At 49.0% G+C, this 13,673-nt stretch overlaps 1 protein-coding gene and 1 long non-coding RNA gene across 7 annotated transcripts in view; both read left to right on the forward strand.

Annotated features, from left to right (window-relative positions):
- Positions 1-179: 179 nt before the first annotated feature.
- MIER1 (MIER1 transcriptional regulator) overlaps positions 180-13,673 on the forward strand; it is a 37,192-nt gene continuing 23,698 nt past the window's right edge. For 3 of the 6 annotated variants that reach the window (XM_068406418.1, XM_068406419.1, XM_068406421.1), the window contains exon 1: positions 1,262-1,410. In XM_068406418.1, coding sequence (XP_068262519.1) covers positions 1,402-1,410 — 9 coding nt within the window. In that variant the 5' untranslated portion in view covers positions 1,262-1,401. Of the gene's footprint in view, positions 770-855; positions 978-1,261; positions 1,411-13,673 lie in introns of those variants that run through there. The other 3 variants (XM_068406422.1, XM_068406424.1, XM_068406423.1) reach the window with 2 other exon arrangements.
- Positions 5,220-8,989, forward strand: LOC137666425 (uncharacterized). Its single transcript, XR_011048646.1, has 2 exons — positions 5,220-6,770; positions 8,737-8,989. It is a non-coding gene; the product is annotated as an uncharacterized lncRNA (long non-coding RNA).

Below are 13,673 nucleotides of genomic sequence, written 5' to 3' on the forward strand. Positions count from 1 at the left end.
CCGCCGCGTCCGCCCGCCTGAGGAGGGACCCCGCGCCGCACCGCGGGGCCGCGGCCTGCCCGTCCCCGGCTCCCTCTCCGTGCCCGGCGGGGCTGGGCCGGGCCGCCGAGCGCCCGCCTCGCCTCGCCCCTCCGCCTCCGCGGGGCGCCCGCCCCCTGCCCACGCCGGGGCTCCTCCCCTGCCGGCAGGGCCGCGGCAGCCCCCGCTCCCCCTTTGTCACTGAAGCACAAAGGTCCTCGGCGGCCCGGGGAGACGGGAGCTCCCGCCGCAAAACTCGGCCCCGGTGGCGGGGATCGGGGCAGGTCTGGGCTTTTTTTTGGAGGACGGGGGTTATGGATTTTTTTTAACCCCTCGTTTACAGCCAAGTTGCATGGTGGCCGCTTTCCTTCCAGCCTCGCCCCGCGGGACCGTTTGCGAGGATTTTAGATGCAGTTCGGTGGGAAAACTGGTGGCAGAGGAGCGGCTCGTGAGAGAACTGCGGGCTGTAAATGAGCCGGGCACCTCTGAAAGGGGGACGAGCAGGAACCGGCAGCCTCCCGGCTCAGCCCCCCGCCCCGGGCCGCCAGGGACTTGCAGCAGGGGGAAGAGCCGAGGCCGGCGTTCCCCGAGGGACGGGGGCAGAGGGGCCTTTCCGAAGCACCACGCTGCCGTGTCCTCATTTTTAAGAGCAGTTGTAATGCCAGGCTGCAGGATCGGGAGCGCTCCCCTTCGCCTCGCGGGACTGTGCGTGTCCTTGCACCGGCCCTAGGACAGAACTGAGCCCGGGCAGGTGAGGCAGCCGGGGCAGGCTCCAGGGAAAGCGGCGCAGTTAGCACCGGGCGTCTGGTTTGGTTTATTTTTTTACCCTTTACATAGGACCAACCTAGCGTGTTGGTATTGTCCCACCCACGAGTGTCACGCACGGCAGGAGCGGGTCGGGAGCGGTTCCCTGAGGACCTCGCCGTGGCTGAGCCATCCGCGCCCCTGCGGCTCCCCGCGTGAGTACGGCTGCCGGGTCGGGAGCCGGGGGCGGGGAGCGGGGGCATCTGCTTTTATGGCCGGTCCTGCCGAGGCGTGCGGGGCCCTGAGGGGCTGCGCGGGGCCGTGCGGGGCCGTGCGGGGCCGGGGCGGGGGGGCGGGGCCTGCGCCCTGACTGACAGCCAGCGGGGCGCGCGCCCACCACGCTTCCCGCCCGCCGCGGGGAGGGGCGGGGCGGCGGCGCCGTGCGCGGTGACGTAGCGCGTGGCGTGCCGCCTCCCCGTGCCCGCCCCCCGCCGCCGCTCCCCGGCCCCGCCGCCGCCGCCGCGCAGACCGTGACCCGCCGGCGCCGCTTCCTCCGCCGCGGCGGCGATGTGACACCCCCCGCCCCCCCCCGCCCCGCCCCGGCCCTCACCCCCCGCCCCGCCCGCCGGCGCAGCGAACATGGCGGAGGTGAGAGCGCGGCGGCGGGGCGGGGGCCTGCCCGGGAACTTGTTGCGCGGGGCCGCGGCCGGGCGGAGCGTCCCGCAAGTTAGTTGTGGGGCTGGGGAGGCCGCGCCGGGCCCCGGGGCGGCGCTCCGCACCGGTAGCCCCGTCCCGCTCCCCTCCGGGGCCTACTGCCCCGGGACGGGGAGCCTCGCCCCGCAGGGGCCGGGCCCGCCTCGGCGGCGGGGCGCGGGCGGGACCCGAGCGCGGCCCGGGCGGGCGGCGGAGCTGGAAGCGGCGCCTCCCGCCCCAGGGCGGCACCGGGGGGTGGTCGCTGCCGGCCGGGGTCTGTGCGTCGTCCGCGGGCCGGGGAGCCAGGGCTTTACCGGCAGCAGCCCTCTCGGGGGGATGCTGGAGAGGAGCGCTGGGCTCAGAGGGGGCCGGGGCCCTGCTCCGGAGCAGCGGGGGCGGCGGAGCGGGGCCTGTGCCTCCCGTGGGACGGGGCTCATCTTCGGGGGGAGCGGAAAGCGGGGTGGCCTCACCTGCTGCGGCGTGAGGGGTGTGATCCCCGCGGGGGGGAGAGGGATGCGCCTCTTGCCAGCTCCTACCGCCCGTCTCTGTCCCGGCGTGGAGGAATCGTTTCTCCCGGCCTTTGATCAGAGCACCGCTGCTCCAGGATCAAACATATATTTATTGTCTTTAAATATCTCTTTGTAGTCGTTAAGGCAGAGGGGAATTGCCTTTGTGGATAGAAGGGCAGCCCTCCCAGTCTCCCTTTCTCCTGAAAAAGGGAGAAGGACTATTCGGGGGAGTTGGAGGAAATTGGAAAAGGCTTATTGACCTCTTCTGTGGGAGGCAGAGTGAGATTCGTGTTTGGTTATTGAGGTGTGGATTTGTCCATCCCGGTAGGATCTGGAAGATCAGCTCTTTTGCTTCTTAGGAGGCGAGTTAGGACAGATGAATAGATATTTCATTAAGTTTTCTTCAAATTATCCTAAGATTCCAACCTGAAGGTAATTTGCTGCTTGAACAGTATCGACAAATGAATTGGAAATGCTTATTTGAAAGGAATGCTGTTACAGACAAAAAGAATCTCTTCTGTGGCACAGGCATTTCTTCCAGCCAGACTGGGGGCTGGGGGTGTCAGGATTAGAATATTTTACAGCTGAGGTTTCTTCCTTATTCGCTTGAAATTCTTGAATATGAATTTTTATTTAAATTTATTTTATCTTTCCGTCCCAAATGAGAACTGTAATGAAGCATTCTTCCTCTTATTGGTACGAAATGTACTAATCTAATCTTAGAAGTTGAAAGAATCTGTCTGGTTTTTTTTCTGTATCTTGAGGGGCAGAGAATCCACTGGTCTGATCCCTGAGTAATTTCTTGGCTGAAAAAATGTGGCTATTAAACTCCTGTGAAGTTGGAGAGACCTATTGGGGCCCGTACTGATCTAGGCATCACAATATTCAGGATCTTTGTCTCGAGTTTCGCCAGTTGCTCGTAAGTTTTGTTAATTAAACGCAGTGTTATTGTGAAATATTCACGCTGGCTCTCTTCTGGTGGGAGCTGCAGTTCTCCATGTTGCTAAAGAGCCACAGGCACTGTGCTGAGTTACTTCCTATTCTGTATGTCACGTACTTACGTTGACGTTACAGCAGGGAGAGCGTTAAGGGTTGTAGGGGATTCGTGCTGCGGAGAGCAATAAAAGGTCGGTGGGGTATGGAGGTCAGGCAGGTTTTGTTTCTCACTTTATGGACGTTGTTCCAACGGGTAAGGCTTTTATTATGGGTTGGTCTTGGTATTTTATTAAGGAAGAGGAGGTTTTTTTCCCTTCATCATTTTACTTTTTTGAAGAAAAGCTAAGATGAATTCTTTGTCCCATTTTGGCTTCTTTATTTCAGGTTAAGGGGCAGGAGCAGCACAAAGGGGCTGTGAAGGCTTTGATCCGCCTGTGGGATGAGTCGAGTTCGGTAGCACAGGGGTGGCAGCAGGCTGGGCTGACGTTCATTCACAGCCGTTGGATTGTGCAGACAACTCTTTGCGTGGCTGCACTGCGTTCTGGATGGGGAAACAAGCAGCATTTAGAAAAATAATACTTTCTTTTGGTAATTTAAGCTAGGAGCAATGTCCTGGGTACGGTTCCTAGCACAATTTAGGAACTACATCTTCCCCATCTCTCCCCAGTGGAAAATCTGTGCGGACTCTGATGAAGGAATGCCCAGGAGCTCATCCTTCAGTCAGGAAGGATCCTAAAATGTTGTGTTCTGGAGAATCAGCTAGGCCTTAATGCTAGAGATATAAACCTCAAAAAATATAAATATGAAACTTCCTGAATTTGACAGGAAAGCGCTTCAGACAGGAGCTCTGAGCCTGGTTAGTAAATGAGTCCAGAAAGTGAAACCAAATTAACAAAAAATGCTGTTTCACTTCTGTAGAAGCTTACCAGTTTGAATACAGAACAGACAAAATGGATTTTGAATATATATATATATATATTAAACAGGCTTTAGTTTGGGATTAATAACCTGTGTTAGGGTTTCATTTTACTTTGAAGCATGCTCACGGGATTGGTTTGAGTCCTAATATTCCAACACGTTAGAAGATTATTCTAGTCATAAAAGGGGAAAGAAAACATCTCTAACTTAAGATGAGCTCAAGCTTTGTGAATATTACCATGGCATGCATTAAGCTGCTTATTTAGTCTTTGTGCTGAAGTGAATGCTGATACATACATATTTTTTCCAAATATTTTAATGCCTATTGAGAAGAAAAGAGTTTTGACTGAAAAGTTTGATTAGTAGTTGAAAGAGAATGTTTTTTGTTTATTCAGCCATTATAATGCTTGAATAAAATGTAAGTGAGAATGAGATCTTCTGATTCCAAAGACTTGAAGAATGTTGAAAAGATGGGCAGCCAAATACCTCCTGTAATTTCCAGGAGTGCTGAGTTCCTGCTGTTACTTTATTTTTTCCCTTGATAGGATGCACCAGTCAGGTTGCTAGAGGCACTTGCAGGGATACTAAACAGGCAAAACTAATGGGCAAATGATGAGGGTTTGTGTTGTGTGTTGGTTTTGGGTTTGTTTGGTTTTTTTAATTAACTTGCTGAAGAATTAGAGAAGTACCAGGGCTCCTGCATGGGAAAGAGGGTGGTCATGTTTGGTCAGAGGTGGGGTGGGAGAGGTGGGGACGTAGTATCCCTGATTTTGGTTGGCATAGCTTGGTTTAAATTTCAGGCTGATTTTCATTATGGATGGGTTATGGGGGGGTAGACAGCAGCTGAGGTGGTCTAACAGCTCCTAGCTGCCTGCAAGGGGAGATCCTACTCCTGCTGCTTTCATGTAGGTGCTCCCTGAACTTCTGCTGTGGGTTGCTTCAGCTCACCAGCTTAGGAAGAAGTGCAAAGCTCCCGGTGGGGTAACCAGTTGTATCAGCTAATGGACAGATCCAACAGAGATTAGAGCTGGTGTGAGGGATGGCATGGAGCAGCAGAACCAGTGTTCCTCCTTCCAAAAATGTCGAGCTATGAGACTGACTCAGCTTCTCCTCGCATAGTGTCCGTGTCTTGTGCAGCTCTGACCGTTGAGCTTTGCTGAAAAATATGATCCTGCTTCTCCCAGCTCTTGAGCAGGCAGTTGACCACCTTCATGCCAGCTCCTAGTGTCTCTTGCCCATCAGTGAGGTTATTCAGCTTTCTGACCTGCTGGAAGAAGAACTTAAGTTTTTCCTTCTGCAGAGTGAATTTCTGTGGAGTTAAAAATTTGAATTGGCATCCAAAGGTGTCAGGCAAGAATGGTAGGAAGCAGGAGCATGCATGTCTTGGAGAGGAGCAGGACCACTTCTCTTCTGGTGTCAGTGGATGGTTAAGCTGACTCAGCCTGATTTCTTTCAGTGCTCTTTAATGTTGTTTGAATTTCTGAAAGTTCAGTTGCTTTTGACCAGAAAATCGGTTTATTAACGTTGTGTGGCAGTGCTTTAATAAGTCATCTTTAAATTCATAATATCTGGTAAAATTGTCCTTTTTTTTCTGATTGTTATGCTACTTTCAGTTGAAGAGTTTGAAACTTTGTGGATGTAACTGGATTCTAGTTTTTATATGCAGTTTGAAACGACTTCAGGACATAATGTTTAAGAAATACACGATCTAATAACCATTCCTAATAACCTTTTTTACATTCTTAATCTTTGTATTTTTATTAAGCTATTGAAGGGAAAACAATAGCATTTAGCATTCTACATTTCTAATCTTGGAAAAGAGGGTTATTTTTTTCTGTTGTAATAGAGTTTTGTGGACTTTTTTGTGTGTGATAGAATATTGATGTTTGTGGGTTTACTGCTTGGGACTTTCTAATACAGCGGAGGGATTTTAGGTAGACAGTGGAATTGTTGCAAAGTTCTGTTTCTTTTTGAGCTTTTTTCCTTGCCAGAAGCCCCAGTCTGTATTAATATTTCACTACTAATCCATTCATGTCACAAATTGTGCATAAAAATGTTTTCTTGTGGTGCTTGGCATATCTGGTTCCATCTGAAATCCTACGGTAGCATATGATCACTCCATAGGCTTCCAGTCTTCCTTAGCAAGAAATTTCAGAATATTACAAGAAGATGAGGCCGATGCTGTACTTTATAATGGAAATGAACAATAAATAGTTAGAAAATGTCCATTTGAAGGTGTGTGCTTCAGCTAAGACAGAGATGGTATTCTGAGTAACTGTTGTGGTCATGCTTTGTGGTACTCCCTGGAAATGGACGTTCTCTCGGTGAAGTTCTAGTGAGTGTAATGTCCTGTCAACCAAGGCACTCCCCGCTGGCTGCAGCCTTCCTCTGCTGTACAACGTCAGTGCTCAGCTAGTTTTTCTGATGACTCAGTCCTCTAGGTAAATCCCTGCACGTTGGTTCTTGAGCAGGGGTGGCTACACTGGGGTACAACTGGTGGTTCCTGGTTCCAGTCATCCGCTCGAAGGAGAATGAGAATTGGTTCCGCTTTGGTGTAAGTATGTTAAGTTAGTGTGTGATTTCAGTGGGTGATTCAGCAGCAGGGTCATGAGCCATTGGGCAGAAGCTGCTTTCACCACCCTGAAGTGTGGTATCTCTTCTTTTGACTTGGAACCCTGAAAAATGTAGCTACGCCTGCTCTTCAGTACTTCACGCAGAGCTCTGTGCCCACCTTGGGTGTGAGTGTTCAGGCTGGCAAGGTAGTTAGTCCCTCGAGTTCAGAGATCTAAGGGGTGATGGAAGCTGCCCTGACAGCCTTACATCATTGTCATCTGTCATGCCATGTTGTCCCCCCAGACTTTCAAGGTGCTGTTTCCTCTTGCTGGAGGCTACTCCCTTCTCCAGCAAGTGTGGCAGAAAGGAAAGCGTGACAGCATCACTCTTTGGAAGCCTGTAAGTTTGTACAGATTTGCTTGGGTGCACCTTTGCTCTGTTACTTCTGCTGTGGCACGATAACTTCTTACAGAAGCCTGGAGCAGATAGCAGGCTGGAGAGTCATCACCTGACATCCTTCAGCCTTCTGTGTTCCCCTGAACCACTGCCTTTTTTTTTTTCCCCCAAACAGCTGCTACTTCTGTTAGAGATACAGTTGAAATACCTCTTTATTTAAGAATTTGCCTAGTATTTACAATGTTGAAGATGTCCCTTTCACTGGCAAAACTGACTTCAAAAGGCTACTTAAGGAAGGCTGCAGTCTGCTTCCCCTCAGGTGTGCCGCTGCAGATGTGGGGAGCCACATTGCAAACCAAATGTCTGAAAAATCCACATTAACAATATCCCATGTGAAATACTGTGTATCATCTGCTTCCCCTTTCCAGCCTTTTCCTGGTGAAGAGGTTTAGGTAGATTGGTACAGGACTGAGCTGTGTTAAAACCCAACCTGTGGTTCTTGCCAGGTAAGCACTCTGAAACCAGTCAGGCATTTTCTTCAGAAAAACTGAGGCTGAATTTGTTTAGTTCTTTTTTTTTTTATTATTACATAGTGATAAATAGAACCAAACCTTACCCAGTATTTTTCCCAGAAGAGGCAGATGGGGAGAGGGAAGTGAGCAAATAAGTAGCTTTTCAGGGCTACCTGCAACATCTCAGACCTCAGGATTATGAGGTAATTTGGGGTGGAAGGGATCTCAGGAGGTCTCTGGTCCAGCTTTCTGCTCACAGCAGGGTCTGCTCTGGTGTCAGACCAGCTTGCTCAGGGGCTGTCTCCAGTCTGGTCTTGAAAACCTCCAAGGAAAGAGACTGGGCGACTTGTTCTAATGCTTAGTTGCCCTCATGGGGGAAAAAGTCAACCTTATAGACTCTTAAGTGGAATCAAGTCTAGGAGGGGAATGGCCACGTCAGGGGGCCTTTGCTAAGGTGGTAGTTTCAAGGCTTGGATGTACCCGTTTGAGATCTGTCAGATGAACCATTGCACTTGATCGTTGTGCTCTGGAAATACAAGAATTTTCTCATTTAGCAACCAAATGAAAAAAAAAAATCAGTGTATATAAAAGCTTCCATTTCGTGTGCAGAAGGGCTTGGATGTCACTGTAGTTTTGGCTGTAGAAGTGTTGACATTAAGAGAGGGGCAGGAGTATTTGGGTTTTTTCTTGCTTCAGTATGTTGCTCTTTACTTCCCAAGGTAAAAATGAGGCAAACCATTCTCTGACACTTGGATTATTTGATATACAGCACAGGGGGAGAGGGACAGGCTGGAACTATATATATATATTATTCATATAACTGTATATCTGCATTTTGGGAACAAATGTGACTTCTGTTATGAACAGAATCCATACTACTAGTTGCATATCAGTAATTTAATTAGTCTGCTTAATGAAATATAGCTTTAGTATGCATGTATGTGGCTTCAACATCACTTGTGAGGTAATTATGTGTGTTCTCTACCCAGTGTTCATGCTTCATTCTTTGTGTTGTTACAAAATAGGTAACACTGCTGCATTTTCAGATTTGGTTGCCAGTGAATATAGAAGTTTTCTGTGCCCCATCTGTTGCTAAAGCAAACCACTGCAACCCAGAAGTTAATGTAACTTTGGTATTTTCCTGTAGCAGAGTTTAAAAGAGCTGAGCATCAACTTGATGAATTTTTCAGGCTTATTGCTATCAATATAGACAAAATTTAATTTTAGTTTCTAAGTGTTTTAGGTAACATTTATGGGGCTATTAAAGACAACTGAGTGAATTTGAACAGAATATATATTTGTCATTGTCTTGTAGAGACTGCTAATTTTAAGATGTTTCATTATTAATTGATTATATTAAACAGCATGCAAGATGTTAGCAATTACAGCAGTGGTTTTGTAGGTAGAAGTGAAACTGTGTAGTGTCTTGTCGGTTCTGTTCAGGTGTTTCTTTGCAGGCAGTGGGAGAAATGGAATGAGAGAAAACTCAGCGCGTTGCTTCCACAGCTTTCACGTTTTGGAGTGTCCCATTCCCGTCCAAGCAGCTGTGAAGCACTGGAATAAGACACGGAAATCTCCTGCCAGCCTGCAGAAACGGGCGCTGCCTGGAAGCACACCCCTGCTTTTGAAGTAGTGGGTTCCCAAAGAAGCTGTGCAAAACTGATGTCTCCAGAAGGCTGCTTGCATTAAATAAACCTGTTGTGATGCCAATTCAGTTTTAGTTTTATGATTTAACCTCCATCACAAATTATAGCAGTACAGATATCCTGAAGTCCGGCAAGTTTTTGTTGTCAGAGTAACCCTGCATTTTTCTGTGTCCGGTATGTGTCTGCTGGGTTCATCACTTGACAGTCCAAAGGTGTCTGAAGGAGACTGGCCAATTGCAGTGCCATTTATCCCCATATCCATGCACTGGAGAATGTATTTGATACACCCTTTTGGCTCAGTTGTTACTGCCAGTGTCACTAACCTGCTGAAAACACCTCCTCTGCATGTCTTTCCCAAGACTCCTAAAAATACACATGGACTAAAAACAGGGACGGATTCTTTTAGTGCCACCCAAGCCTGATGTTGCTCAGTGTCTTGTCTTTTTCTTTTTACCATAAAGTTCATATTCTTCATATCTCAGAACTGGTATTTCCTTCAAGTTGCTCATCTGGAGCATTAACAAATGCACTCAACGATGTATCCATACAGCAGGACTCCCTTGGTCGCTTGAGTTTTTCCTAGTTGTCCATGAGTTAGGAGTTCATGAATGATTTTTCATTCTTTTGAACCCACGACAAACGTTCACTGGTGTCTCTTCTGATGGTGTTATGCATAGAACAATTTGAGTGTGTCAACCAGATATCCCATAAGTATCCCATGGTTTGTCTCTGCTGGGCCTTGGATACCATTATCTTTTTATAGGTAGCAGCTCTTTGTTCCTGTGAGTGCCCTTGAGGCAAAAAAGTGCTTTGTACTTCCCTGAATTGCTGCAGCAGAAAATGAAAAGCCACTGAAGAACAGGGGTGTCCTTTTTCACAGGAATTGCTGTTCTATTGCCATACCATAGCTTAGGACTTAAGATCTGATGATACCAATGTAGCCATATAATCTTTAACTACTGCCAGGAAATTCTCGTAAGCAAATGCCCTCAAAGCCATCTGTTCTACCCTGGCCAGAGTCATAATCATTTGGAGGCAAGGAAATAGGACTGAATAATCAAGAACTGCACTAATTGTCTTGAAACAACTCTGTAATCATAGGATGCTCTTTCACCTTCCGTGTAATGCTACCAGATTGTCACTGAAAGGGCAACTCCTGATCTCCTGCCACACACCCTTCTCCATGTGTCTAGCTTCAGACTCTTGCTCTACATTGTTTGCAACGTGTCTGGCGATTGCAAAGGCCCAAGATGAAGCACTTTGGCTCACTGAGAGGATGGAAAACTAACGTTATTTTTTTTGAGATGGGTTTGCTGAACCAGCACATGCAGCTTCCCGATCTCTGGACTTGGCACAAGTGGCAGAAGCACATGGAGCGGTGGGAAGAGGTCAAACTACTACTTTTGGCAGCAGCTGGCCGTTAATATAGATGAGATGTAATGTGACACGGCATCTACCTAGAATTAGAAGGCAGAAAATGATTGGCAGTGCATCACTTAGACTAGAAATGTATGAAATGCAGAGGTGATAATCCACAGACTAGGTAGATATGGTAGGCAAAGCTTAGAAGAAAGGAATAGAGACCCAGAGGCTGTTCTCCTAAAAGCTGCTTATGAAGCCTGTGGCAAAGAATGAACTAGAACCTCCCAAGGGATGTATCCATTCTGGGAGGGAGCCTGAAATGGACTTAATGTTTCTGGAGCTGATTGGGTTTTTGCAGATTTTCTGGTCTGGGGTTTGTAATTTTTTTCCTCCCATAGACTAGGATTGTACTGGGTATGTGTTTTGGAGTTTAAAAGTCATGAGGGTCATTCTGAACTCTAGAGTATTTAGCAATGCCTTTGAAGCTGTGAAGGAGGTGATTGTATAGAAAGTGTTTCAGGCTCTAGGGAAGGCCATTCGCTTGCTTGAGCTGTCATGCCTTCTCCATACTATTTCAGAGCACTGAAAGCTGAACTTTGTTTCTTAAAGTGTTCTTGACTTTTATAAGATCTTGTTATGCCCCACTATGGTTTTGTGTCCACTCAACGGGAAAACCCTTCATTGTGGTAGTCTCCACTGCAATATATATTGAAGGATTTAGTTACAGAATTGTTGAAGTTGGAAGGAACATCTGAAGATAATCAAGACCAACCCATTGCTCAGAGCGGGATCAGCTAGAGCAGGTTGCCAGTCTGGTTTTGTGTACCTCCAATGCAGACACCACAACCTCTCTGGGCAGCACGTTCCCGTGTTTCATCACTCTAACAGTGAAAAAAGCTTTTCCTTATGTTTAAATGTATTTCAGTTTGTGCCTATTGACTCTTGTCGCTGGATGCCATTGAGGAGAGACTGGCTCAGTCTTCTGTACACCCTTCCATCAGATATTTAAGCACGTGGATAAGATCCTCCTGAGCCATCTCTTCTCCGGGCTGAACAGCCCAGGTTCTCTCAGCCTCTCCTCCTCAGTCAGATGATCCAGTCCCTCAGTCACCTTTGTGGCCCCTTGCTGGAGTTGCTTCATTCTGTCCATGTCTCTTGGAAATTGGCGAGCCCAGCACTGGACACAATACAGCTCTGTGGATAAGGACTGGGGGTCCTGGTGGACACCAAGTTGGCCGTGAGCCAGCCATGTGCTCCTGGGGCAAGGAAGTCCCCCAGCACCTTGGCCTGCGTTCAGAGCACTGATGGTGGGTCAAGGGAGGTGATCCTGCCCCTCTGCTCAGCCCTGGGAGACCCATCTGGAGCAGTGGGTCCAGGGCTGGGCTCTCCCCAGGACCAGAGAGACACGGACAGTCTGGAGTGATCCAGCAAAGGCTGCAAAGATGCCTGAGGGTCTGGAGCACCTGAGATGTGGGGAAGGGCTGGGAGAGCTGAGGCTGTTCAGCCTGGAGAGGAGGGAGCTCAGGGGGTCGTATCCTTGGGTATAGATGTCTGATGGGGGAGTAGAGACGAGGGAGCCAGACTCCTCTCAGTGGTGCCCAGGGGCAGGACAGGAGACAATGGGCTCACATTGAACATCAGGAAATTCCAGTTAAATGTGAGAAAAAACTTTTTTGTTTGTTCTGTTTTAGGGGTGATTAGAAACTAGATCAGGTTGTCCAGGGGGGCTGGGGAGTCTCCATCCCAGGGGGTATACAAAACCTGACTGGATGAGATCCTGAGCAGCCTGTTATAGGTGATCCTGCTGTGAGCACGGGATTGAGCTTAGACAATCTCCAGGCATGCCTTGCAACCCCAACTGTTTCAGGAGTATCCTATTCCAGATGTGGTTTCACCAGAGCTGGTTGCTCTTCTTAATGCAACAACAGGATGCTGTTGGCTGCCGTTGTCACAAGGGCACATTGCTGGCTTGTGTTCAACTCGAGGGTCCACCAGGACCTCCAGGTCATTCTCTACAAAGCTGCTTCCCAGGTGGTTGGAACCCAGCCTGTACTGGTGCCTGTAGTAGGAGGTGATTCCTCCAGACGTAAAGGACTTTGTCTTTCTGTGTTGAACTTCATGAGATTTCTGCTGCCTGTTGAGATCCCTCTGACTGACATCCAGCTGGACTTTGCTGCCTGTCACAACCCTTTGAGCTGGGCTATTCAGCAAGTTTGCCATCTCCATCCCTGCTTGTCCAGGCTGTTCTTCACAGTGGCTGTGATATCCCTTTTGTAAATCCACACTGACTGCTCCCGTCACCTCCTTGTCCTCCTCCGTGTGCTAGGAAATGGTTTCCAGGAGGGTTTGCTCCATCACCTGCCCAGAGGTGGGGGTGAGGCTGTCCAGCCTGTAGTTCTCTGGATGCTTATCCTTGAAGAGGGCAATTACATCTTTGTCCATCCTGAAAACTGCCCCATGAGGGCAGAGCTGCAGCCGTTACACCAGAATAACCAGGGAGGTGGGGAGTGGTTATTTAACCTTAACAATAGTGTTAAGGTTAGAGAGAAACTGGCCATGAGCAGCTGCAGGTTGTATCTTGGAAAGGGGGTTTTTCGTCAGCAGGAGTGTCAGCTTGTGTAAGAAGCCTTCCAATAAAGGTTGGGTAGAAAGAACAGTTTTAAGATGGCATTTGCAGAATGTATTGTTTACTAAGTAACATATTTTATCCCTCAGAATAGATTATCTTCAGGGCTTTCTAGGACATTAAATCCAGCTCTCTGTTCCTATGAGGGCAGAGTCGTTTCTAGAATAATCTTTCATCATAAGTCATGGGGATACTTGTTCCTTGAGCCCCTCTGCTATGGAGAGATGCTGAGAGAGTTGGGGCTGTTCAGCCTGGAGAAGAGAAGGCTCCAGGGAGACCTTCTAGCACCTTCCAGTGCCTGAAGGGCTACAGGAAAGCAGGAGAGGGGCTTTTGACAAGGGCATGGAGTGACAGGACGAGGGGGAACGGTTTTAAACTGAAAGAGGGGAGATTGAGATGAGATCTGAGGAAGAAATTCTTTGCTGTGAGGGTGGTGAGAGCCTGGCCCAGGTTGCCCAGAGCAGCTGTGGCTGCCCCCTCCCTGGCAGTGTTCAAGGCCAGGTTGGATGGGGCTTGGAGCAACCTGGTCTGGTGGAAGGTGTCCCTGCCCGTGGCAGGGGGTTGGAACTGGATGGTCTTTAAGGTCCCTTCCAACCCAAACCAGTCTGTGATTCTATGGATGTATGTGCAGAGGACTTCAGACCCTGGCAGAGGCTGCCGTGGAGCGATGGGAAAGCTGCACCTTGACTTGTGCACGACCTACAGCCGTAGAGCAGCGTCTCTGCGCTGCCCTGGTGAATCACGTACCGCTGCCGTGTTG

Source organism: Nyctibius grandis, chromosome 8 (genome assembly GCF_013368605.1).
Source record: "Nyctibius grandis isolate bNycGra1 chromosome 8, bNycGra1.pri, whole genome shotgun sequence".
In the NCBI taxonomy this organism is placed as follows: domain Eukaryota; kingdom Metazoa; phylum Chordata; class Aves; order Nyctibiiformes; family Nyctibiidae; genus Nyctibius; species Nyctibius grandis.